Source organism: Myotis yumanensis, unplaced genomic scaffold (assembly GCF_028538775.1).
Source record: "Myotis yumanensis isolate MYYU_CA2020_CCGP unplaced genomic scaffold, mMyoYum1.0.hap1 SCAF_8, whole genome shotgun sequence".
In the NCBI taxonomy this organism is placed as follows: domain Eukaryota; kingdom Metazoa; phylum Chordata; class Mammalia; order Chiroptera; family Vespertilionidae; genus Myotis; species Myotis yumanensis.
Window position 1 is genome coordinate 56197597 of NW_027223759.1, and position 25461 is coordinate 56223057.

The window sequence follows — 25461 nt, forward strand, 5'->3', positions numbered from 1 at the left end:
AATCTTGGTTTCAAACTATTTGCTTTAGGGTCATTTTTATGGCTGTAGTCCTGTCCTACTTGACCCAGAGCTGTGAGTATGCAGGTATTTGATAATTTTAACTCTGTAATAGTCGGCTTACCAGGAGTATTTCTTTTATGCTCTACAGGTGCACACAGTTTCACTGTGTTTGTCTTCTTACTCTTAATATTCTCTTTGGATTTCTCTCCTTGGGTTAATGAACCACTCTAAACTGCAAGAAGACGGATCATTATAGTTTGATCACGATTGAAGCATAAATTACAACCTTGTGTTATGGATAGATTAAAAAACACTTTCACTGCCTCCTTAGTGCTGTTCTTTGGTTAAGTTGTAGACTGAAGAAAATAGTAATGATTTTGATGTGATCTTTTTTTTACCTATCAATATCTTACTTTACAAGAAAATAATTTTCATAGTCTTGCAATATCACATGTACCAACCTATCAGAATCTGTACCTAGTACCCACCCCTCTCCTTTTGCAATGCATAAATTAAGTGTCTGCACTCCTAAGGCCAGACCCTTCATTCACACACTGCATCCTATTCCCTCTCTCCTAGTCAAGATTATCCCAACCTTTCTCTCACCACCATCTCCTCCTTTCCTTCTAGATCTTTCCTACAAATATTTCCTACTAACCTACAAATATATCATTATGGCTCGTATTTAAAAAAATAATAATCTCCCTGGACCCCTCACCCTCTCCCTTAGGAAAATTGCACCATTCTATAGCACATACACACTGTCTCCAACTTCTTTTTGCCCATTCTCTCTTGAGCCATTTTGTCCCTCCCCTCAGCAAAGCTGTGCTTGCCAAGGTCATCATTGGCATTCATGTTGCTAATTCCAGGGATCGCTTCTCAGTCCTTACCTTTCACGAACATTAAGATAAAAGTGGTTACTGCCTCCTCCTTGGAAGACTTGATATTTGGCTTCTAGAAAGCCAATTCTTTTTGTTCTTTTATCTCACTGTTTTCTCTTTTTCAATAAACTTGGATGGATCCTTCTCATCATTCTAGCTTCTAAGTCTGAGAGTGGCCTGGGTGCTCAGTCCTCTAAGTATGTATATCTTATAGGTGATCTCAATCAATCCAATCAAACTTATATGCAATGATATGCTGACTAGTATCAATTAACTTCTCTGGTCTGGACTTCTCTCTTGAACTCTAAACTTACTCATCCCACTACTTCAAATCTATTTTTGTTTTTCCCTTCAAACCTGTTCCTTCCCAGTATTTCTTTTCTCAAAAAATGGAAACATATGCTCCAGTATTCAGGCCAAAAGCCTTGGTATTATCTTTGATTCTTATTCTCACCCGGCCCCGCAAAGCTCATACCCAAGACTTTACTTATTGTCATGAATAGAAGGCTCTTCCTTTCAAATTGGAACAATTTTAATAACATCTTAATATTCTAATTAATTTTTCTGCCTCCTCCTTTTCCATTCCCACTCTCCTCCAGTGTATTTTCCACACAATAGTCACAGTGATGTTTTTAAAAGTCACGGCGGATATGTCACTCCCTGCACTACACTCCGTATCTCTTGGATCTCACATCCTACCACTTTTCTCCTCACTCATCCTACTCCAGCCATACCAGCCCACTTCCTCCTCCTTGAACACTCTACCTCATCTCTCCTCAGCCATTTGCACTGGCTGTTCCCGCTGCTTGGAATTCTTCTCTCCCAGATCTGCGTAACTCACTCTCTTACCTCATCAGGGCCCCACTCAATGTCATCAGAGAGAATGTTCAACCTCGATTACCAAACTTAAAACAGCATCCTCCTCCCCTGTTACTCTGTTCATTTACCCAACTTTTTTTTTTAGCATTTATCATCCCCCTGACATTTATCTATCTGTTGACTGCTTTCTCTTCCTCTTCTAGAATATAAGCACCATTAAAAAGAGGGTTATGTCTATTTTCTTTATTGCTTTATCTCCAATGCCTGGCAAGGCCCTCATTAAATATTGGTTGAATGAGTGAATTTAATGAACAAGCAGTAGACTATTCTTTGCTGTTGGGGTATAGAGGAAAATATTCCAAAATAGGAGGCCCTAACAATGTGGGCAACCTTGGACAAGTTATGTAGGTTCCGTGAGATTTTACCTTCTCAATTGTAAAGTGAGGTATTTGGATTGAATGATTGCTAAAATCACCACAGCTCTAAGAAGTCATGATTGAATGACTGAGATTTGATTACTTTTCACTCTCCCTGACATCTCAGGCAGTGAAATACAGCATCCTCAGTGTATATACTCCCTTCTTAATGAATAGTGAAAAGGGAGAACTTAAGCAAGATTACAGACAAATTCATTTTAGTAATATCAACATATGACATGATCATTATGTAATATTTCAATGCCCCTGCTGAAAATAGACCTTACTCCTAAAGAAGACATCAGAATTATTTTGTAATCTACCTGACATTTCAATTAAAAGGGAGATAACTAATGTGTTTATTCCATTTCTTGGCTCATCATGTTCTAAGAACCCAAGACTACATCACAGCAGAAAATAGCTATTACCATTTGAGTAGGCAGCTCTGGTATGAAAAAAGGCTCACATAAGTGATCAAATTAAATACCACCTACAAAACATTCATGTTATTTACTCATGCATGTACACATCACCTACCTCCAAATAATTTATAATAAAATGCATTAGTACCATCATTCTGGACGTCCTCCCCTTAGGTTGTGTCTATTCTCCATTCTGCTCTGTAACCAGGGAGATGTCCTACATGGGTTTCACCCCCTGGCTCCTGGTTGGGCTCAGTCAAAGTGAAACATTGGAAATGAGGATAAGGGAGGACAGTGAGCTTGGAAGCGTTATTTCCCCAACTCCTTGCCCTGCAGAGTTGTGCTGACTAACTGTGTCCTCTACCAAAGGTCTCAGCTCCTGTCAGGTGGCTCTCCCCACATCAGCCTTTCTGACTCTGCTCTATGGCTCTGAAGCAGCCAGGCTACTGAATGGCCCCTTGTGATTGCCCTGCATTCCAACCCTCCCTTGTCAATTATCCTCTTATTACATTCTTCTGGACTTATCCTAATTTTGACTGTTCTATCGGTTTCCTATTAGGAATCATTAAAATAGAAAATCAGTAAGAGAATGGGAGACAAAAAATTAAGAGAATGGGAATATAGTTATGTCCTCAAACCAAGACTAAAAAGGGGTGCTGTAGTTGAACATAGTTAAAGTAAAAAGGAAGCATTTAGCTCTTGTTTGTGTATAATATATATTTTGTGTACCTAGTTAAGAATTATGACCTCCTCCTGAATAAGCCATTAAAGCATCTGAAATAATGACCTGGAAGCAAAGTATAGAAGTCTATTTGTTCAAAGATTCAATATTATACAGATTGCATGAAATCAGACACCAAATCATCTTCCTAATAATGCTTTAGTACTAACTTTCTATCTAAAAACAAGAAATTCTTACTTCATGCTGAATTGTGATAATTCTTGGACTGGAGTAGAAAATATGTAATTTAATGGTTGTATAATATTAATCCAGATTTTTAAAAATTAAACTCTGATGTACTTCAGTACCATAAACATCATGTTTTTAATGAGAAGCAAATTGTTTGGAAGATTACAAAAGTAAGATGAGATATAAAAGTGATCTTAAAACCCTGAGAAAATAGCATAGCATTATTTTGACTCACAAATTTCTATAGGGAATAGTTTCTTTGGTTTATTTACGCATTTACTGGCTTTTGGTAAAATGAAAAAAATGTGGAACTATGAAAGAGTAACATTCAATACAAATCAGAGATAATAGGAGGAGATGTGGAACAATGAGGGCCTGTATTGGTTGTAAGAAAAACAAGCTTTCTCTAGACCCTCAGCTGGAAGTCAAGAGAGAAGCTTTAAATTCAATTCTTATCACTTGCACTAACTCTCTCATCACCTTATCAAGAGTCACTCAAGAATTCTAAAAAGCAATGTGTTTAAAATCTGTCTCAACAAATGTCCCAAAGGGCTAGTTAAATACACTTAGCCTTAACTTTAGTTTGAGGCTTGCAACCCCAATAATTCTTGACACACACTTTCTGTTCCTATTAATTGACGAAAAGTGAAAGGAACTGTCCTCAGGGAAGTGCTTAGTTTAGACTTTATCATCCTGCAAATAAAATTGCTGGCTAGTTCCCACCCACAAGTTTGTTATTCTCGGACCAGAGACCAGAAGAAGCTTCCACTCAGCCAACGATGATCAATTAAGCCTTATTATGTGTCAGACACAATACAAGGTACCAGGGATAAAAAGACGAACAATGCAGATCAATATGAAAAGTGCTATGCTAAGGATACATAAATAGTGCCTTAGAAGGTAAACCTAGCTATGTCTGGAGGAGAGGGAGAGGGAAGAAGGCTGAGGAAGCAATACTAAAATTGAATGCTAGCTGGACAGGAGGGTTTTAGCAGGCAACAAGACAGGGAGAGCTTGCCAGGCATACAGTAAATGCCCAGATATATCAGTAACAATCCAGTGGCAGAGCCTCATGAAAAATAACTAAGGAATACAAGATAGGACAAAGAATGGAAAGTAATAAACCTTAATCAAAGGTCATTGGTGTGCCCAGGATACTGCTAACATTTTTACTGCAGTGTTCAGAGGAAGATGCAAGGAGGTGGCCTTTGTTCTGGTCTTATAGGTAGAGTAAAATTAGCAAGTGAAGGAGGGAAATAAAATTATTCTAGCTGAGAAAAATATGCAAAAGGCAGATAAGCATGCAAGTACATGGCCGCATGCTTATTTCTATTTCCATTCTCACCCTAGAGACTATTCAGTCCTGTAGCATCAGATACCATTTTAAGTGGACGTCTCCTTTATTTAGATCTCCAGCTCTGAATCCTCCCTTGAGCCACCTATCTATACCTTCAGATGTTTGTGTTGAATCTCCACTTAAAGGTCTTACAGTTATATCAACTGTTTAATGTTCAATACTGACCTCCTGATTGTCTTTCTTTCAAACCTGTTGTTCTTCCTCTCTTCCATCTCAGTATTGGTACCATCATCCAACCAGTTGCTTAGCAAAAACCTAGGCATCATTCTTTGTTGTTGTTGTTGTTGTTAATCCTCACCTGAAGATATTTTTCCATTGATTTGGGGGGAGAGTAGACGAGAGAGGGAAAGACAGAGAGAAACATTGATGTGAGAGAAACACATCAATTGGTTGCCTCCTGCACAATCCTCGACCAGGGCCCAGGCTGGGGAGGAGCCTGCAACCAAGGTACAGGCCCTTGACTGGAATCCAACCTGGGACCCTTTGGTCCACAGGCCAATGCTCTATCCACTGAGACAAACCGGCTTGGGCTAGGCATCATTCTTGATTCCTTTTCCTTCAGCCTTCATATCTAATCCCTCAGTGAGCATTTGACTCCACTCAAAAGCACATCTCAGATTTGACCACTTCATTTCCTTTACTTGATCATAGCCAAGAGACCAAGAAGTGATCTCACTTCATTTCCTGAGTGCAAGTGATCATTTTTGCCTTATTCTATCTGGTCTCCTGTTTCTCCTCCACTCCTCTACATCCATTCATCATTCAATAGCCAGAACTATATTTTACAAGTATCAGTCAGGTCAGGTCACTCCTTGCTTTAAACACTTCAGTAGCTTTCCTTTTTTCTAGAACTAAATCCTTGCCTAATATCTAGTCCCTATCTAGCTTGCTGATCTCACCTCCAGTCTTAACTCACACCACCTGCTCCAGCTGCACTGGCTTCTGCCCAGTTCTGGACATATGCAAGGTCCTTCCTACTTAGGGCAATTGCACCTAAAATTCCCACTTCCTGCAGTGGGAAGATCTCCCTTCATCTCATCCTTATGGTTGTCTCACTCATCATTCAAGTTTTGATCCAAATGTCATTTAAAAATTATGCCCTTTAATAATTCTACCCACATTTTTCTAAATCATCACCATACTTTTATTTTCTTAGTGTAATATTCTGTTCATTCATTTATCTCTATTTCTAGAAAGTCCCAGCTCAATGAGGCCTTATTTCTCTTTAATCACCATATCCCACGTACATGGCACAGTATCTGGCCCAAAGCATGTGCCATATAAACATTTGTTGAACAAATGAATGCCAAAATCAGTAATGTGTTAAGACTACAGATAAGGGTTGAAAGAATCAAATACATGAATACATTATGTAAAATAAGGATTGAAAAGGATCATTTGGTTTGATCCTTTGGAAGTCACTGGTGAGAGTAGTAAATTCAGAAAATAGTGAGTTTGGAATATAGGAATGCCATGGGTGAGGAGTAAAATAGGAGATGTCAAATAACCTCTATATATAAAAGGCTAATATGCAATGTGTCCCCTCAGGAGTTCGACCAGGAGACTGGGAGTTCGATCACTTGCTATGACGTGTGCTGACCACCAGGGGGCGGTGCGGAGCATGGCGGGTGACCAGTGGCTGCAGCGGGGTGCTGAGGGAGTGAGGGAAGGAGGAGGTGGGGAGGCGGGAAGGCAGGGAACCTGATCGGCCCTGATCACCAGCCAGGCCTAGGGACCCTGCCTGTGCACGAATATCATGCATCAGGCCTCTGGTAAATATTATAAGATGCTGACTGAAAAGGGAACAATGAAGAGTGTGTGGTTACAGTCTTGGGAGTCGAAATAAAGTTAGTTTAGATTTTTGTTAATGGGTGAGATTTATGTATATTTCCATGTGAGGAAAAAGAAACAGCAAAGACTAAAAGGCTGCAGGTACAGGGGGGGAGAGGTAGATGACAGAGTAAGGTTAGGGAAAAGTGGGATTGGGGAAAAGGATCTGGAGCCCAGGTGAGGGGTAAATCTTGAACAGAAGGAAGGACACCTCTTCCTTTGAGGGGCAAGACATCAAGGAAGATATCTTTTAGATATCTTGCCCCTCAAAGGAAGATAAATGAACTTCATCTCCCTTACTTCTGATAAAGTGAAGAAGTAGAGGCTGGTATAGAGCTTAACATAGTGAACAGGTTTGGGAATACCACCGTGAGAAACTGAGAGGCATTAATCAGGAATTCATAAAAAGAATGCTGATTGTCAATGAAGATTGTCAGTTGAAACCATGACTATAGCACCAGTTTCTACGATTGTGTAATTCATTCATCAATCAAATGCTTATTAGGTATATACTACCTCTCTATACTTCAGTTGCCGTTGGAAGTGCCAAGGTAAATAAATCACAGTTTCTGCCATCTCGTGGGGGAGAGAAGCAAGTATACTAATTAGAAAAGCCTTGTGATGAGGGCTATACTAGAGGATGGAAGGCTATAATGAAAGATTTCAGATCTGGAACTGTTCTTGATGGTAATAGAATCCTGGAGGAGGAGGAGGAGGAGGTGGAGGAGGAGGAGGAGAAGGAAGAAGAGGCTCATTGGAATGGAGGAAGTCATGGGACTGTGAGATTTGCAGGTGGGAAGGGCATTCAGACAGATGCAGAAGTTGCCTAGGAGCTGGAGGGAGTTGCTTTGGACATCAAAGGAGGAAGGTGTGGTACTGGATAGGAGGGAGCGGTGAGGGAGGAAGGTGACCAAACCATTTCCCAGCCTCTTGGCACATGGGGCATCAGAAGACGAGCATCCTTCCTTCACTTAAGAGAATTTCAGTCAAAACCATGGAGTAGTGTTTGGAAGGTTAAAGAAGTAGAGGATTTGGTGTATGATGACACAGAGGTTTCAGAGGGCCTGGTAGAAAGAACTGGGAAGGAGTAAATCAAGAGAGAGAGAGAGAGAGAGAGAGAGAGAGAGAGAGAGAGATTGACTGATTCATGGTACAGCAATAGATGAGGATAGCAGAGAGTAAAGAATGAAAATTTGTCCTGAGCTGTCAAAAAGTCTCAGGTGTGACATACTTCTAGGGCCTGCACAGGACATTGCACAAAATGGTGTCAGCGATCTCAGGATATTTAGAAACCCAGGGTAGGTCCACCTGTAGTCAAGGCATTGTCAACAAAGGACCACTGACTTGTCTCCAAGGCCAGTGCAGGGAGTAAGCAAACACTGGAACCCAGAGAAAAATGCTCTTCAATCCAATATCTGTTCTATTTCAAATTTTAATTTTGAAGTAGCTTTATTTTCTCTGAGTATGAAAGAAATACATACTCATTGCAAACAATAAAGTAACACAGAAAAGTATAAAGAATAAAATAGAGATCACTTATAAATCCCAGAGGGAGACAATATAATCACTGTGAACAGAGCCCTGCCTGGCACTGAGAGAACGCCCTGGCCTTTGTCAGTTAGGGCTCTGAAGTGCACCTGTCAGTCAGTTTTCTCCCTCTCCCTCTCCTGTCCTCTCTTTCACTCCCATCTGAGGTGCTGCTCCCTTTCTGGCTTCATCCCTGATCTCCCCAAATTCAGATCTCAATCATTTTTGTAGTGGAATCGCTTTACCGGGAGCTCGTCCACTTATTCCTTAAGTGTTGAACGGATGTGGCTGCTGAGGTTGCAGGCTCTGCTGGGCCGTCACAGTGGCCATGATGCTCTGGATGCTCCTTTTAGTCCTCCCCGGGGTCAGAAACCGCGTTGCTAGGGAAAATCCGGAAACCTCTGAGCTTTCTACCTGCACTTTTAAAAAGAGAAAATGCCACATTGGGGGCGGGGCTAACCCATCCTCTCCAGCAGACCCTCTGTGAGTCACTCACTATCATTCACTTGTGAGGTACTAGGTTTTTTACCAGCAAGATCCAGTCTCTTGACCCAGACACAACCTGGCAGGCCAGAGTCAAAGAAACATCAACTTCAACTGCCCCATCAGGGGGAGAGCCCTGAGAGATGGTTTCAGCCCCTGATGATAGCATGTGTGTAATTCTGGTTTTATCATTCTGCCCCCAGAGAAGGAAAGTGAAACAGACCTAACAAGAACAATGCTTGATAAATTTGTCCTTTATTTTACCGCATAAGTCATACCTGCTATATTTCACAACACGCTAATTTTTTCTTTTCTTCCTTCCTCCCACCTATCTCCTGCTACTTCCCCAGAAGCATAAAGCTTTCAACATCCTGCTGTCCATTAGCATAAATAAACTCATGCTTTTACAGTATAAATAGGTTTGATGCTATATTTGTTAAAGACTGTGTTACCAGAAGGGATAAAAATATTCTTGAGTGACAGGTAGATCATATACTTCAGAGACAGTAACATGCCTTTATTGCGGTTCCCTGAAAGTCAATTATTTTAACCGTAGATTAAAACCTCAGGTCTCAGCCCAAGTCACATTTCCACTTCAGAAATTGTTAAACCGTACAGTGTCTCAGAATGTGACCCTTCGTGTTTTAATTTATTTTTTTCTGTTGCCAATATATTGTAAGCAGATCTAAAAAATGAAAAGGATGAAGTGCCATTTAAATTCAATCTTCGCTCTATGAGCCAGTGGGTAATGTTGTTATAAGTTTTCTCCTTGTTTTTATATCTCTGTTGTTAATTTAAATTTTATGTAACATTTATACAACAGATCAGAGAATACTGGGCTAAAAAAGAACAGAATTGGCAAGAAATGGAAATGAGAGATCTCCGGCGTCTAGAAGAATTGAAGAAAATAATGGCTGAACAGTCGGTAAAAGACAGAGAAAGGTACAAGAAAAAAATTAAGTTGTATGGTGATGGAGGTAGTGGATGCAATCTTCTATCCTGTGTTAGGATAAACAATATCAGTAGAAACATTTTTTATACTTAATATATATTTACAGTATTTATATTCACAAATGGGTAACTGATACTTCTGACCTATTTTAAACTCTCATAGTCATACATGAACCTCTAGTTTTTTTATTTTGTTCCTTTAGATAGTTTCCTAGTTAAAACTCTCACAGAAGATTCCGTAGTATCTGATTGCCCACTGTGTACATGAATGATACTGGCTGCTGCTGTCACTTAATATTTTGACCCAGAAAGAGGAAAGCATTATCCAGATGAGAAGGAAGACCCACTTACTATAGCTGAGGCTGGGGAAGACGACACACAATTACATTGTGCTGTATGGTATTCACTGTAGTATACTTCATTTTTCTATACCTAGGTATAGAAAAAAACCTGAATTTCCTAGAATAATATTTGTTTGTTTTTGAACTGGAAAAAAACAAATTTCCTAGAATAATGTTTATTTGTTTGTTTGCTTTCGAACTGGAAAGGACATTTGAGACCAACTAACCCAATCTCCTCATTCTATGAATGAGTCTACTGAGAAATTAAAGCGATTTTCCCAATGTTACTGTATCAATCAGATTCAGTGGAAAAGACAGAGACAACATAGTATTTTGAATAGGAAAAGCTTTAAATAAAGAATTATTCATTCTAACAGAAAAAATCTGTTACATAAAGGGGTAAAGAAAAATTTAAAAAGAGAACTTTATCCCAGGGATAAAGGAGGGTTCCCAAGAAAGAAAGAAATTGGAGGTTTGTCTCCCGTCCCTCGGCATGGTTGGGATTCACACCTCGTGGTGGAAGGTGTGGGGTGGCCTGTGAATGGTGGAGACGTTCTTGGATGGCCTCCACAAGACCTTGTACACAGTCAGCAGGCAGGCAGGAAACCCCCTTCTTGGTGCAGGAGGCCAAAGCCGGAAACCAACCCCTGGGATGCTGCTGAGACTCCGTGGGAATCTGACCATGGGAGAGCCTCTAAAATCTGATGGGCACCTGACTATGAGGTGCCATTGGAACTTCATGGGCGCAAGCACCATGGGTGTCTCTCACACATGCCACTGGCCACCACGTGGTGGGAGCAAGAAGGGATAAACACTGGATCCGGGAAGGAGAACTGCCTTCTTCTTTGGCGTCCTGCCAGCACTCCTTTCTGACAACGTTGTATGAGCTGCGAGAGAGAAATATTACAGGGTTCAGCTCTTTTCCTAGAGCAGACCATGAAGGGTGGATTTGGAGTTGAGAGACAATAAACTGGTAATTGGCATAGTTGTCTACTTTTGCTAGTTCCTGAGTGGACTTAAACAAAAGATAAATTAAGGATAGATCTTTCATTTCATAACACAAATCACAATAAATATTCTTTATAGTTAGTCAATGTAAAAAAAAATTGCCCGAAACTATATACTTCCTGTTCAATTTTCCTGGGAACATAAAACTGCTCTAAAAAATAAAGCAATTTTAAAAATTGCTCCTTAGACTTATAAATAACTTGGAAGGTCTTACCATTTGATGCAATGGGGTTCACTTGTATCTAGGAAGCTTCCGGTGTGACTTGTGGGACAGTCATTGCAGACTCCAGTCACAAGATTGCGGAGTGAATCTGGAGTTCCGGATAGATGCCAGGAAATCCCTAAGGATTTTCTAGATGAAATTCACATTATTTTCCAGGTATCTCAGGATTTTAGAATTCAGTTTAGTCTATTATAAAGAAAACAGAATATAGCAAAGTCCGGGCTCAAGGCTAGGAGGTGAAGCAGCCAGTGAGAAACCGATTAAACAAGCACAAACCAAGAGATGAGTGAAAATCAGAAGACAGGCCATGCCATGGGTCAGAGACAAAAACTCTCAAACAGCTAAGTACTAAAGGACAAGGCCAAGGTGACGTTCAAAAGGCTTGCTGGATAGTCTGAAACTATGCTGGGGAAACAAAAGTGAGCCACAGGAATGAAAGGGGATGGGAAAAACAGAAAAGATTCGAGGTCCCAGCAGCTAGGGGACATGTATCTACTAGAATCTCTCCTCATAGCCGGGGGTTTCTTTGATTACAGAGCCATTTTAGTCCTTTGCTTCCTGTCCCAATAATTATCAAGATTAGCTGACTCAGCACTCCAGTTGAAAAGAAGAAAAGGAAAGTCAGATTAATCTGCATTATGTAACAGGATAAAAATAGGCACATTATAACAAAGTAAAAAGATTACTAAGGACTAGGCACCAGACGATGAGGGTTTTAGTGTTAAATCTTCCTGAATAGTGGGTGACCTAAGGAAAAGCATTCTTTTCACCTCTACAAGGCTCTGTTTTATGCTTTGTCAACGTTAACTGGATGATTTCTGTGAGTTAAGTGAGCTATTAACTCTTAAGGGTCTATGATCTGTATGTTCAGCTCATGTGAATTGTAGATTAAGACTATTATGAATCCAATATTTGCATGGAAAATCCATGAAAAAGGGCATTAAAATATTAGGATAATATATTAGGAAATAATTCTCAGAAAATTGTGGGTGATATAGATAAAAGAATAGACCTCATTCTGCGATTTAGGGAAATAAAATTCAGCATGTAAAAATTGCTGGTGGCTTTTTCTTCTGAACCAAAAGTTGTATTTTTTTTTATAACCATTCTCAAACTAAGAAAATCGTTGATTGGTTAAAATGTTTTTCTCCACTACTGAAATACAATTCACAAATCTCATATTTGATATTATACTTGTAGGCACATTTTTCTCATGTCAGAATAAGAAGGCTTGAAACAGTTTTCAGATTTGTTAAAAACACACACAGCCTTGAGGGTTTTGGAAACTTCTGCTCTTTATTGTCTTTTTTATAATTCTAAGAAAGTTTCTTGAAAATAATATTCATAAATTAGCACATATATTAGGTTGAGTCATAAGCAAATTTCACTTTTCGTGTAAAAAATGGTTAAGTATTCACAATTTCATGTGGTTCAACATAATTTTTTAAAAATAGCAATTCATTTATTAATTATATTTCCCTTCTCATTCTATTATCAAATGTCTTTTGCCCTCATCTTTCTACTGAAATTGTTGCCAAAGTTTTCACTACCCTGCTAATTTCCTGATGCCTTATTTTCACTTCTCAACATGCTGTAGAGGTTAAAAGGGAAGGCTCTAGTCTAGAGTCAGGTTCTTAAGGCTAGAATCCTGGCTCTACCCTTTATAGCTGTATGCACTTGGCTAAGTCATTTAACTTCTCTGAACTTCAGTTTCTTCTTCTGTACAATGAAGGCATAAATAGTATATACTTCATAGAATTGTTGCAATGGATAAAGGAGATACTGAATTAACATACTCCCTTCCTGGAACATAGTAGGTATTCATTAAATATAAGTGATTACTATCAATTGACTTTTGAAAAATGAGACAATTCCAACATAAATTTTTTCTCAAAATACATAAACATTTGAAATATTTTAGACACAACATGTAATATGAGGACAGTCTTATCCTAATATATAAAAACCCTGGGTCATAACAACTGGTCACAACCTAGGCTCAACCAATCAGAAGTCAGTCCTGCAGTCAGCGCTTGGTTGCCAGGGCAACCCAACTGCTTTAGCTGCAGGTGTGGTGCCCCAGCACTGACTGCTGAGGGGGCTGCGAATCAGGGTCAGAGAGAGGCCTGAAGAGAGAAGCAGGGACTGATCTGTTGCCTCTGTGGCAGCTTTTGATCAGCACTTGCCTCTCTCTTTCTCTGCCAGTCTGGCCAGCAGCCGCCCCTCCATTTCTCTCCAGGCCTCCAAGGGGCTGCTGATCAGCCTTGCCTTTCTGATCAGGTACCGTTGATAGGCCCAGAGACGCTGACTGGCACAAAAACTGACCAATCAGAACCAAATCTGGGTGAAGTGTGAGGAGCCAATGGCTGCCTAGGAGGCGAATCTTTTGACGCTGACTGGCATAGAAATGGACCAATCAGAACCAAATCTGGGTCAACTGTTTGGAGCCAATGGCTGCCTAGGAGACGGAGCTTTTGATGCTGACTGGCATAGAAACCGACCAATCAGAACCAAATTGGCCAGCAGAGGAGGGCCGTTGAGGGTGAGATCAGGCTGGCAGGGGAGGGCCGTTGAGGGTGAGATCAGGCCGGCAGGGGAGGGCAGTTGGGGGCGAGATCAGGCCAGCAGGGGAGGGCAGTTGGGAGCAACCAGGCCGGTAGGGGAGGGCAGTTGGGGTGAGATCAGGCCAGCAGGGGAGGGAAATTGGGGGCGAGATCACTCAGGCAGAGGCAGTTAGGGGCGAGATCAGGCTGGCAGGGGAGGGCAGTTAAGGGCAATCAGGCAGGCAAGCAGGCAGAGGGGTTAGGGGCAGTTAGGCAGGCAGGCAGAGGTAGTTAGGGGCGATCAGGCAGGCAGGCAGGTGAGCAGTTAGGAGCCAGTGGTCCCAGATTGTGAGAGGGTGCAATCTGGGACCGCTGTGGGATAGGGCCTAAACCGGCAGTTGGACTTCCCCCAAGGGGTCCCTATTGGAGAGGGTGCAGGCTGGGCTGAGGGAACCACCCTCTTCATGCACGAATTTCATGCACCAGGCCACTAGTAACAAATAAAACATTAAAGTTAAATCAGGAGCAACCTTTGATCATTATCTTCATATAATCTCTTCTGTAGAAATTATTTCTGTTATCAGTTGTTTAATACATAGGCATATATATACATATACATATATACTGGTGTATATACATGCCACCTATGTGAACCTACATAAAAATGAATTTAAGAACAACAAAAAAACAATATATTTTGTGATAACATACCACTATATTAGCTTTGGCTGTCATAACTGGTGACTTAAACAACAGAAATTTATTTTCTCACAGTTCTGGAGGCTAGAAGTCCAAGATCAAGTTGCCAGCATGATCGGTTTCTGGTGAGAACTCTATTCTGGGCGTACAGATAGCTGTCTCCTTGCTTTGTGTTCATACAGTGGGGAGAGAGAAGCAACTAACTTTATGCCTCTTCTTTAAGGGCACTAATCCCATTATGAGGGCACACCCTCATAACTTCATCTAAACCTAATTATTTCCCAAAGGCGCTACCTCCAAATACCATTGCACTGGGGGTTAGGACTTCATCATATGGATTTTGGAGGGACACATTCCCTTTATAGCCACCATTTGTGTGTGAGGGGAAGAAAGCATCTATGTACATACAAATTAACTATGTACTATTAATACTATTTATTGGTTGCTGCTGGCATATAAAGTTTTTGTTCCAATTAGAAAAGCTGCTTCCTTCTGGTGGCAAAGTGTTAGAAGTAGAAAATTAGAAAAAGGAAAGACTCCCGAACCATGGGACACAGCTTGACAAGTACCGGCAGAGCTGGACATCATTCCCCGTTTCTACTCCTGGCTGGGCATCACTTTTGCAAAGTACAAAATGATACATGCTATCCTGGCAAATAGACTTACTCAATTCTTTTAAAATATTACATATTATCCATGTTTCTTCTAAAATTTAGCCATCTGGGATTTATTTTCATGAATGATAGGAGCTAAGTGTCTATCACTTTCATTTGAGATAGCAAGTTATCTCAACACCAATTATTTGATGATTCATTCTTACCCACTGATTTGAAATGCCACCTTTATCATATATTACACTCCTAATTATGCTTTTCTATGCATATGGACTCTTGATTAGATGAAATAAAACCTGATCTATATTTATATTTTCACATGCTATTTTAATTATTCTGTTTGCTATCTGATAGAGCAAGTGTTCACTCATTGTTCTTTTAAAAAATATCTTAATTATTAATGTGAAATTTCATTTAAAAAATCCCTTTGATTTTTTTGCACTGAAATTTTGTTAAGGAGAACTGATATATAAACCAAATTTAATCTCTAATCTAGGATCATGCTTCCAGAATAGCTCTTCAGTTCAAATCCTCTTGTAGGTTCTTTAGAAAATTTCATAGCTTTTTTTTTTTTTTTAATCTTTATTGTTCAGATTATTACATTTGTTCCTCTTTTTTCCCCCCATAACTCCCCTCCTTCCAGCTCCCACCCCACCCTCCACCCTCACTCCCCACCCACTGAGTTCATCCATAGGTGCATGATTTTTGTCCAGTCACTTCCTGCATCTCCCACACCCCTTTTCCCCCAAGAATAGTCAGTCCATTCCCTTTCTATGTCCCTGATTCATTATAGTCACCAGTTCATTCTGTACATCAGGTTATTTATTCACTTGATTCTTAGATTCATTTGTTGATAGATGCATATTTGTTGTTCATAATTTGTATCTTTACCTTTTTCTTCTTCTTCCTCTTCTTAAAGGATACCTTTCAGCATTTCATATAATACTGGTTTGGCGGTGATGAACTCCTTTAGTTTTTCCTTATCTGTGAAGCTCTTTATCTGACCTTCAATTCTGAATGATAGCTTTGCTGGATAAAGTAATCTTGGTTGTAGGTTCTTGGTATTCAGCACTTTGAATATTTCTTGCCATTCCCTTCTGGCCTGCAAAGTTTCTGTTGAGAAATCAGCTGACAGTCCTATGGGTATTCCCTTGTAGGTAATTGAGCCTCTTTCTCTTGCTGCTTTTAAGATTTTGTCTTTGTCTTTTGCTCTTGGCATTTTAATGATGATGTGTCTTGGTGTGGTCCTCTTTGGATTCCTTTTGTTTGGGGTTCTCTGCGCTTCTTGGACCTGTAAGTCCATTTCTTTCTCCAGGTGGGGGAAGTTTTCTGCCATTATTTCTTGAAATAGGTTTTCAATATCTTGCTGTCTCTCATCTTCTGGCACTCCAATGACTCTGATATTAGTCCGCTTAAAGCTGTCCCAGAGGCTCCTTACACTATCTTCACACTTTCGGATTCTTTTTTCATTTTGCTTTTCCAATTGGGTGTTTTTTGTCGAATCTTTGGTTTGATTCTTGTGCTCCTCTGGTCTGCTATTGGGTATAATATTCTTTATTTCAGTCCGTGTATGCTTACTTTCTAATTTCTTTATCGTAGCATCGAGGGTCTCATTAGTTTTCGTGAGGCTCTGCACAAATTTATGGCAAGCCCTCAAAATTGCGATTCTTAGCTCCATATCCTCCATTTCTGTCATGTTTTTTTGTCTCCGCATCTTTTATGCTTTCTTGGTGCACCCCCTTGTGGTCTCTGTGCGCAGTCTTGTTCTAGCCAAGCCTTAATTGTTGTAGTTAACACTAGAGGGATTTGACCACCAGGCCGACTGGCTGTGGAAATCAGCTGTGGGAAAACTTCAGTCCTCAGGGGAGGCGCTAGTCCAGCCCTTGCCTGAGGCGATCGGCAAATGGCTCTGCGCAGGGCTTGGGCGGGCGGGCTCAACAGGGCGGGGGGAGGGAGCAGCTATGGCCGCTCTCAGTCCGTCCCCAGGGGCTCTGCCTCTCTGTCCCAGCAATCGCTGCAAACCTCGGAGGGGCCGTAGCCAGACAGTCCCGCTTCTCCCGTTTGAGTCTGGGTCCCTAGAGACTCGCCCGGATCTGTAGCCCAGAGTCTGAGACTCGCTCCTGATTGAAAACGACAATCGCGCCCTCAGCCGCCAGCCCGCTTTGCGCGCGCACCCTCACCACTGCACCGCCGTACCTTTAAATTTTCCACACTGCGCCTCCGCTGAGCGTCGGAATGCTGTTGTTTTTGCTTCTAGTTGAAGAGACTCTCCTCAGCCAGCCTTCCCGTGGTTCTGGTTGATGTCCGCTCCGACTTTTAGTTGTATTTTTGAAGTGGTTCTCCACGGCGGCAGTCTCCGGTGTTTACCTATGCCGCCATCTTCGATTCCTATCCAAATTTCATAGCTTTTTGTTGTCGTAGTTTTCTGGTGAAGGCTTGGATATTATTTTGAAATTAGTAGACTCCCAAGAAGCAGATTAAAAATTTTTTCTTTCATAGCTCTGTCAGAAATAATGTCTGAAGTGGGAAGTGGCAGTGGATATGTAGAGGTGACAGATGTTTATAAAGTATTTAGAGTAGGTAAAATATGGTGGCTCATTTCATAGGGATGGAGTTGGAGGACAGACAGAGAAAGAAGATGATCCTTAACCTTACTGAGCTTCCTCTGCCCTTTTGGGTTGAAAGCTTTAGTTATTTTGTTTCCAGTCTCTTTTATTTTCTAATAAATGTATTTATCTATAGGCTTTTCTTTTCTCTATATCTTTGGCGACATTATACAAGGTTTGAAATATGTTTTATTATCTAATTACTAAATTTTTACATTTCATTTTTGATGTTCTAACAATAAGTTGATAGATATTGGGGTGCTTGCCAGAGGTGAGGTTGCTGGTAGTGTTCATTCTCTACAGCTCTACTTCCCATGTCATTGCATAAAAATGTGCAGAAATTCAGCTTGCTTATGGGAAGCTACTAACACTGCTACTTAAAACAACATATATATATATTATTGATTTTAGAGAGAAAAAAAAGAGAGGGAGAGAGAAGAGAGAAACATCAATGTGAGAGAAATATCGATCAGCTGCCTCCTGCATGCCCCTACTGGGGATCAAACCCACAACTCAGGCATGTGCCTGAACCAGGAATCAAACCGGCGACCCTCTGGTACATGGGACAATGTTCAACCAACTGAGCCATACTAGCCAGGATAACACTGCTACTTTTCTCACTAAAGACTTTATTAAAGAGTAACTCATATCATAAATTCCCATTTTAAGTGTACAATTCAATAATTTTTAAAAAAGGAATTTAGCAAGGTCACAAGATACAGGACCAATATACAAAAATCAACTGTGTTTTTTTTTTAAACTTAAAAAATATGTATTTTTATTGATTTCAGGGAGGAAGGGAGAGGGAGAGAAAGAGATAGAAACATCAGTGATAAGAGAGAATCATTGATCGACTGCCTCCTGCACACCTCCTTCTGGGGATCGAGCCCACAACCCAGGCATGTGCCCTGACTGGGAATCAACCATAACTTCCTGGTTCATAGGCCAACACTCAACCACTGAGCCACACTGACTGGACTAGATTTTTCCTTTTTTATTACAAAATACTATTCCACTTCAGTATTACTTTAAAAATCTGTTTTATAAGGCAATAAATAGTTTTTTTTCCTGTTGGGAGAGATGAATATTAACATAAGCAAGATGATAAAAAACAGGTTCCAAATTTATATAAAGTATGATATCAAGTCTATAAAAGACTTTCATTTGTACCAAGGTCAAATATTCACTCACACCACTCCCAAATGTGTGAAGAATTGTAACTGATCTCAGCTTTTTTATGAACCCCCTTTCTTCAGGGTAGTGAGGAAAGATGAGAACTTTTTAATTAAAAGTATCTCAAGCTCTTCCATTTTGGGTCATCTCTATCTCTTTGGGGGTAAAGCACAAACTCTCTCCTGGAGGTCAGGCCACCTCCTCCAGTGGAAGGGGTCGGGGGGAGGGCAGCTGGTCAGCCTGCAGGTTCTGACACCTCTGAGGGTCTTCACCACTCTGCGCTATTTCACCTCATCCCTTTGCCTCCCAGGGTACAAGGCAGTACTATCCAATAGAAATATTATGCGAATCACTTATGTAATTTTAAATTTTCTAGTAGCCGCATTTAAAGATGTAAAAAGTAAAAGGTGAAATTGACTTTAATAATAAATTTTATCAAACCCAATATATTTAGAAACATCCTTTCAGTATGCTATCAATACAAAATTATTGAGATATTTTATGTTCTTTTTTTATATGAAGTTTTGAAACCTGCTGTACATTTTACACTTTCAGCACATTTCAGTCGGGAGTAGTCACACTTCAAGTGCAGAATAAGCTCATGTGGTTAATGGGTAGGGCTTTGGCCAGCGGAGCTTATAGGGAAGCTTCCCAGCCTCGTGGTGATGGGGGGCGAGTGGCTGCTCCTCCTGCAGATTCTGACTCCCTTCTAGAATTTGATATCACATTTTACATAAATGTTGAACCCTGCTCTTTTCCTCTTCTTGCATCTTTCAGTGTCTTTACTACCCTAGCCGGGATGTCCATGGCATCTCTTGTATTGGGATTGGCGTTGGGCCTTATGCAATTTATTGGTAACATAACTGGACCCACTCAGTCTTAGGGTGTGGGACAACATGTGCTACTGCTGACCCTGCCTCTGGTCCTGAGGTCCCCTCCTACAGGTCTTACAGCCCTGGTTTTCCCAGCGCATGCCTCCAATTAGACCTTGTGCAAGCTGGGAGAAACAAATGTTTTCTCATATAATTTCTACTAAACACCCACCCCCCACACCCCCCGCTTCTGTTTCACGGAATGCAGGATTTTCCTGGGAGGCATTTCACACCATGAAAGTGGGGGACCGGCCCCATGTCGTTGAATGCTCCCTTAGCTATCTCAGTATTTCTACTTAGCCTCCAAACATCGCAGTGTGACCCACGACGGTGTAGAAAGTGATGGAGCAGGTGTCTGAGAACTTGGCCTACTTCTCTTTTCCATTCCAGTGGTGGCCAAAGGGAAACACGATTTCCAGGAGAAATAAAATAGATGAAGTTAATATTTTCAAAATGTTCTTCCTGTGATATCCATGTCAAGAAAAAGTCTGGAAAGAAACATAGCCCTATGATAATCGTTTTTGTCTCCAGGTAATGAGATGAGGGATAGTTTTGATTTTCTTTTGTATATTTTTGTATTTTCCACAATGAGAAGACATATGTGATAGTAAGAAAAACCCATAGTCGTTTTGAAAATAATAAGAAAAACATACTTTTCCATTTTCGTTGGTTGTTTGAATGTGGGCTTGAAACTGGTAGGCAAAGTGGAAAATAATGTGCAATGTATAAAAGTGAATATACTACTCCAAATATAAGGGTATTAAAGAGAAGATAACTTTTTCAGGTAACAGAAATCATTTTCAAAATAGATATGAGAACATATGCTCCTCTTCATTATTTTACCATAATGTTTATAGCTTGTGTTGTCTAATTTCTCTAATTTTACATTCCAGGTCCTTTTCTAGCCACCCCACCGCCTATCATTTGAACTCTTAAGGGCTGTCTCCACAGCCTCCTTCCCCACCCACAGCTGGAAGCTGAACTCTCTTCTGTCTCAGACAGCGGTTCTTTCTTTCCTTCCAGCAGGGCTGTGAATGTGCTAGTTCCCCACCATCTTCCCACTGGTGCCTGCTCGGGGCCAGTGTCACAGCCAGTGTCACAGCCCTGGTCACTGCAGTGTGCATCCCTGTAAGCTGCGATGGTTCTGTGATATTTATGTTTCTTTTGTTTGAGGTTAATTTTAAATATATATACAGAGTGGAGCAAAAGTAGGTTGTGAGCACAGTTGTGAGCACGCAAAACACAGAATTTATTCTTGTATTATTATTTTTGTATTGTTTTCCATGCAATCAACTGTAAACCTACCTCTGCCCCACTCCGTATGTATATTTTCTTTACTGAGCATTCCTTATGTTAGATACACATAGGGAGGAGTAGAAAACAAGGACATGTAATGGTCAGACCTCATTTTTGTATCTTTTCTTAGCATCGTTGCATCCCATTACCACTGAAAGTTGCAGAGTAAACCAACAGAAATAAGATCACCCTTCCTTGCACCGAGGCCTCTCTCCTCTTGTTGTTATGACATTTTATAAATGCTTGTTAGAATGTTCAATCCGTAACGTTCTGAAGTTCAGCTCTCTTGCAGCTGACATGTACACTCCTTTCTCTGTACAGTGTGTGTTTTTACAGGGGTAGATATGATTGTGGCATTTCAGTTTTATTCATTGCTGTTCCTTATAAGTTAATAGTCTGCCTCTCCCATTTACCTCCTTTGTAATAATTTTAATGCATTTAATTTTTTTTCACTATATACTCTAGCTAATATTTTTAAAGATTTCTAAAGGCAAATTTACTTGGCCTGGAAATTCCTCTGGATATCATTTCATAACCAGAAAAAACTGAATGAAGTTGGGCATAACCAACAGAAGGAAGGTATGGGTTGTGAAGAACTTTATTGGTCAATGTTAATGTAATACAAGAGCGGTGGTTCCATTCAATAGAGTCACCTGGGGAGCTGTCTAAAGTCCGGATGCTCAGGCCAGGGACCCCTCCAAGTTAATCAGAATCTCTGGCAATGGTGTTTCTGCAACAATTTTTGAAAATCATCAGGGAATTCTGAAGTGCAGCGAAGTTTGAGAACTAGTGCCTTAGGGTTCTTTGCATGTTTTCTGAAGTATGGGCCCCTAATCACCTATTCAATTCTTGGGAAGATCGCACTTTTTGTAGAAGTGCCCCTCATTTCTCTTTTCTCAATGCTATACCCTCACTGAAATAGTTCAGGTAAGTCATGTGAGTGAAACTTTCCATTCATTGGAAAAATTCTAGAAATCCTCTGTAAGGACAAACCTTGGGTGTCTCTCTCCAAGCAGGTGTGTGTGTGTGTGTGTGTGTGTGTGTGTGTGTGTGTGTGTACACAGTGCACATTTAATGGAGAAAGCATTGCTTTCTATAGTAACAAACACTAGTTCGGTTATTGTTTTCCTATGTTGTAAGACAATCAGCATTTGAAGTTTAAGATGGCGGTGACCATTGGGAAGGAAGACACTGGAACCAGCTGCCTTCCTAGCACTAAATTGGCTTTGTTAATCCAGTGTGTGCTTCTGGGTGCTTGCCAACAGCGTGAATGGACAGTTATTGCATTTTCTAAGTGGTAAAACCAGATGTTTCTCTCTATTTCCCATGTATTTTCTTAACAATATGCAAAATTCAGCATGTTTTATTGGGAGTCATTAAGGGCATTTAAAGTGGGTTCATAGTTTAATCTTTGGGATTTTTAGAGTACGCTGAGTAAAGTGAAGTCAACAGAGACTTTGCAAACATTTGTCATGTTTTTGCCTCTCAGCATGAGATTTCCCCAAATCAGTGGAAATGCTCTTGTTCATTAAATCTCTGTCAACCAAATCTCCATTCCAAGTGGAGGTGCCAAATGATGTCAACCAGGGATTACTGGGAGGCATTAAACAGATATAATTCTCAGTGAGTCTGTCTGTTTTGCCTTTTAAATGAAGTTAGAAATGTTTCACAAATTAACATTAATTTAAAAGATTAATTTAAAAGACCCCACTGATAGCCAACATGCCATCTTCCAACCGTAGAGGTAATTTTGTCAAATAATACTAACTTAGAACCTGCTCATCAGTATAACATAACTAACTATGGTGTGTGTGTGTGCGTGTATTTTCATATGTTGAGGCATGAATACACAGATTATTTGGACATAATTGTAGTGGTCCTTGAATGGATCGGAGCTGACAAGCATGATTGACAGAGGGAAGCTAAGAAATGTATGGACAAACAATGTGCAGTTATTTTCATGTGAAAATGAACAAGCAAGCGTGTGCCAGTGGGCAGACGGAGCAGCAGCTGGGCAGACAAGCTCAGCCGAGGTCATTCTCGTGGTCTTGGACGACAGCTTACCTCCTGAGGTATGCAAGTCCAGCTTCAGATCTGTGGTCTTTTCCAAACCACAGGCAATCAGAGAGGGCCAATTAGTTTGATAGTTCGGATTCCTTTACTTTATTGTTTATAACTTTGATGTTCGATTTTAGAAATCTTTGCTCGTTAAAATGCTACTGGACTTCTTCTATATGCCATCTTGATCTGTCTGTTGAAGTTACTTATCTTTACTAGTATATGTAAAAGCCTAAGCAACCGAACGACTGATCGACCGATCGCTATGACATGCATTGACCACCAGGGAGCAGATGCTCAATGCAGGAGCTGCTTCCTGGTGGTCAGTGCACTCCCACAGCAGGAGCGCCGTTCAGCTGACCATTGGGCGCCAGAGAAGGGCTCACAGCTGGCCGCCGCGGCCTGGAGCTGCAGCAGAGTGGCAACGAGCCTACCAAGGGGCGGCTGCAGGCGCAGTGGGGGCTGGGATGAGCAGGAGCGGCAGGCAGGAGTGGCAGGTGGGGTTGGACTGCTGGTTTCGGCCTGATCCCTGCAGGCCATGCCAAGGGACCCCACCAGTGCACGAATCGACATAAAATGGAATGTCATAATGTGTGCGTTGGTAGGAGCAGGCAATATTCAGAAACCCTTTATAAAACATTTTTATGCAAAACGAGCATGATTGAATCATTTTAGTGCCTACCACTATTTTTCTTTTACATGCATGTGTCACTGAAGTGACCACAGATGCTGTAATTATAATTGGAACAGCTAGATGCTCTGGTCTTTTCAAGAACCAATTATCTCATATTTTCTTCCTCAGAAACGCAGACTTTTATCTTGGCCCATAATTAGTGCTGCAGCCATATAGAAGGTTTTTTGGGGGGGGGGGGGGCATTGGGGTGTTTGAAACTGCATTCTCTTTCTCCACGTCAACATGTACACCGCTCCGTAGCAGTAAACGATTTGCTGTTCCTCTTCAGCTGCAAAGGGGTGCTGTGCTCTCCAGTACCACACACAGTATTTGTGAATGAAATGGCGGCAACCACTGTGTGTGTATTGATGTCTTTGCCACGAACCCCTTACGTAGGGAGTTTTACTGAGCACTTTCAGGTAATGAAATATTGACCTTTCAGACAAACTCTAGGAAGATGTTATAAAGCTGCAGGGCTAGGTAGGCAGGAACTTAGCAGCCATAGTCACACGAAGGAAGTATGAAGCCATGGGTTAGGAGAAATATAATGGCCACTTTATGAAGCGCCACCATTGTAGTGGGTACAATATAGCTTCTAGCATTGATGTGTATCCTTTGTTTGGAACTATTGCAAAGCACACCCACACACAGAGCGATCAGGTAATGGTTTATTTAGTTAGTGAAGGAAGCGTGTTTACAATCCTACTTTATATATTTTACAGTCTTATTTTATATATTTTAATATGAGTTTTATAGAATCATATAATTTTAAAGCTGGAAGGAATCTTGGAAAGCATCCAGTCCAGCCTCCTTGTAGTAACTAAGCGTTCTGGTTTGCAAACAAGAGAAATCATTTTTAGTTGAATTTTATAGTAAACATATTTTACTGAAAGATATCTGGGTAGCTCACCGAATCATCTGTGGAACCAAGCTTTGAAAATGGCTGGGCAGATAAGGAAGAGTCAAGACTACCCCGATTTCCTCCTCAGAATCATCCCAGCGAGTCCAACCACTGACCCGGATCGTCTCCTCCTCTGCTATCCTGGGACTCTGGACATCACTGTTGCCAGCACTGCCTTTGATCATATTCCTGCTGGGTGGCCACTGCCCATGGCCTTATCTTCGCAGGCCCTGCTTCTTTGCATCACTGGCTTCCAAGTGAAGGATCTGCTGGGCTGAACTCAGGTCAAATGCTCCTGTGTTAGCTGCAAAGGGGGCTAGGAAAACAAGTATCTGTCATCAACTGACAGTGTGACTTCTTCAGAAGAGATGGGAGCTCAGAGCTGGCGGGCGGGGGTGGGAGTGGGGAAAGAGTGCCTCCTGCAGTTCACAACTGCTTGGCAAAATTAACAAATACCCTTCTTTCTATGCCAAAACTACCTAAAAGTTTACTTCACTTAGCCCTGTATAATTTTACCTTTTATAACTCAAAACATCTCACCCCATTTCTAAAGGGAATCAACTCAAGGTCTCATTTGTTACAGCATCTAGCTCTTAATTCAAGATCTCTGCTTGACTTTTCCCCTATTATCCTCTAGTCCTGTCATAATCCATTTCAATATTTCATGACCTATGGGCAATATTTTAAAGTTTACCACCAATAAACACGCCTCATGTAAACTAGTAAGGAAAAGAACGGGGAAGAAAGTTGGCAGAAAATTGTGTGTGTGTGTGTGTGTGTGTGTGTGTGTGAGTGTGTGTGTGTGTCACATCAAGAAGGATGGACATCTTCCCTCTCCTTTGATAAAAGGTTAGGATC

At 40.9% G+C, this 25461-nt stretch overlaps 1 protein-coding gene across 4 annotated transcripts in view; it reads left to right on the forward strand.

The window, feature by feature from the left end:
- Window positions 1-25461, forward strand: part of CCDC148 (coiled-coil domain containing 148) — a 220351-nt gene that overhangs the window by 155120 nt on the left and 39770 nt on the right. For all 4 annotated transcript variants that reach the window (XM_070423447.1, XM_070423446.1, XM_070423445.1 and 1 more), the window contains exon 12: window positions 9469-9587. In XM_070423447.1, the coding sequence (XP_070279548.1) occupies window positions 9469-9587 (119 nt within the window). The remainder of the gene's footprint in view (window positions 1-9468; window positions 9588-25461) is intronic.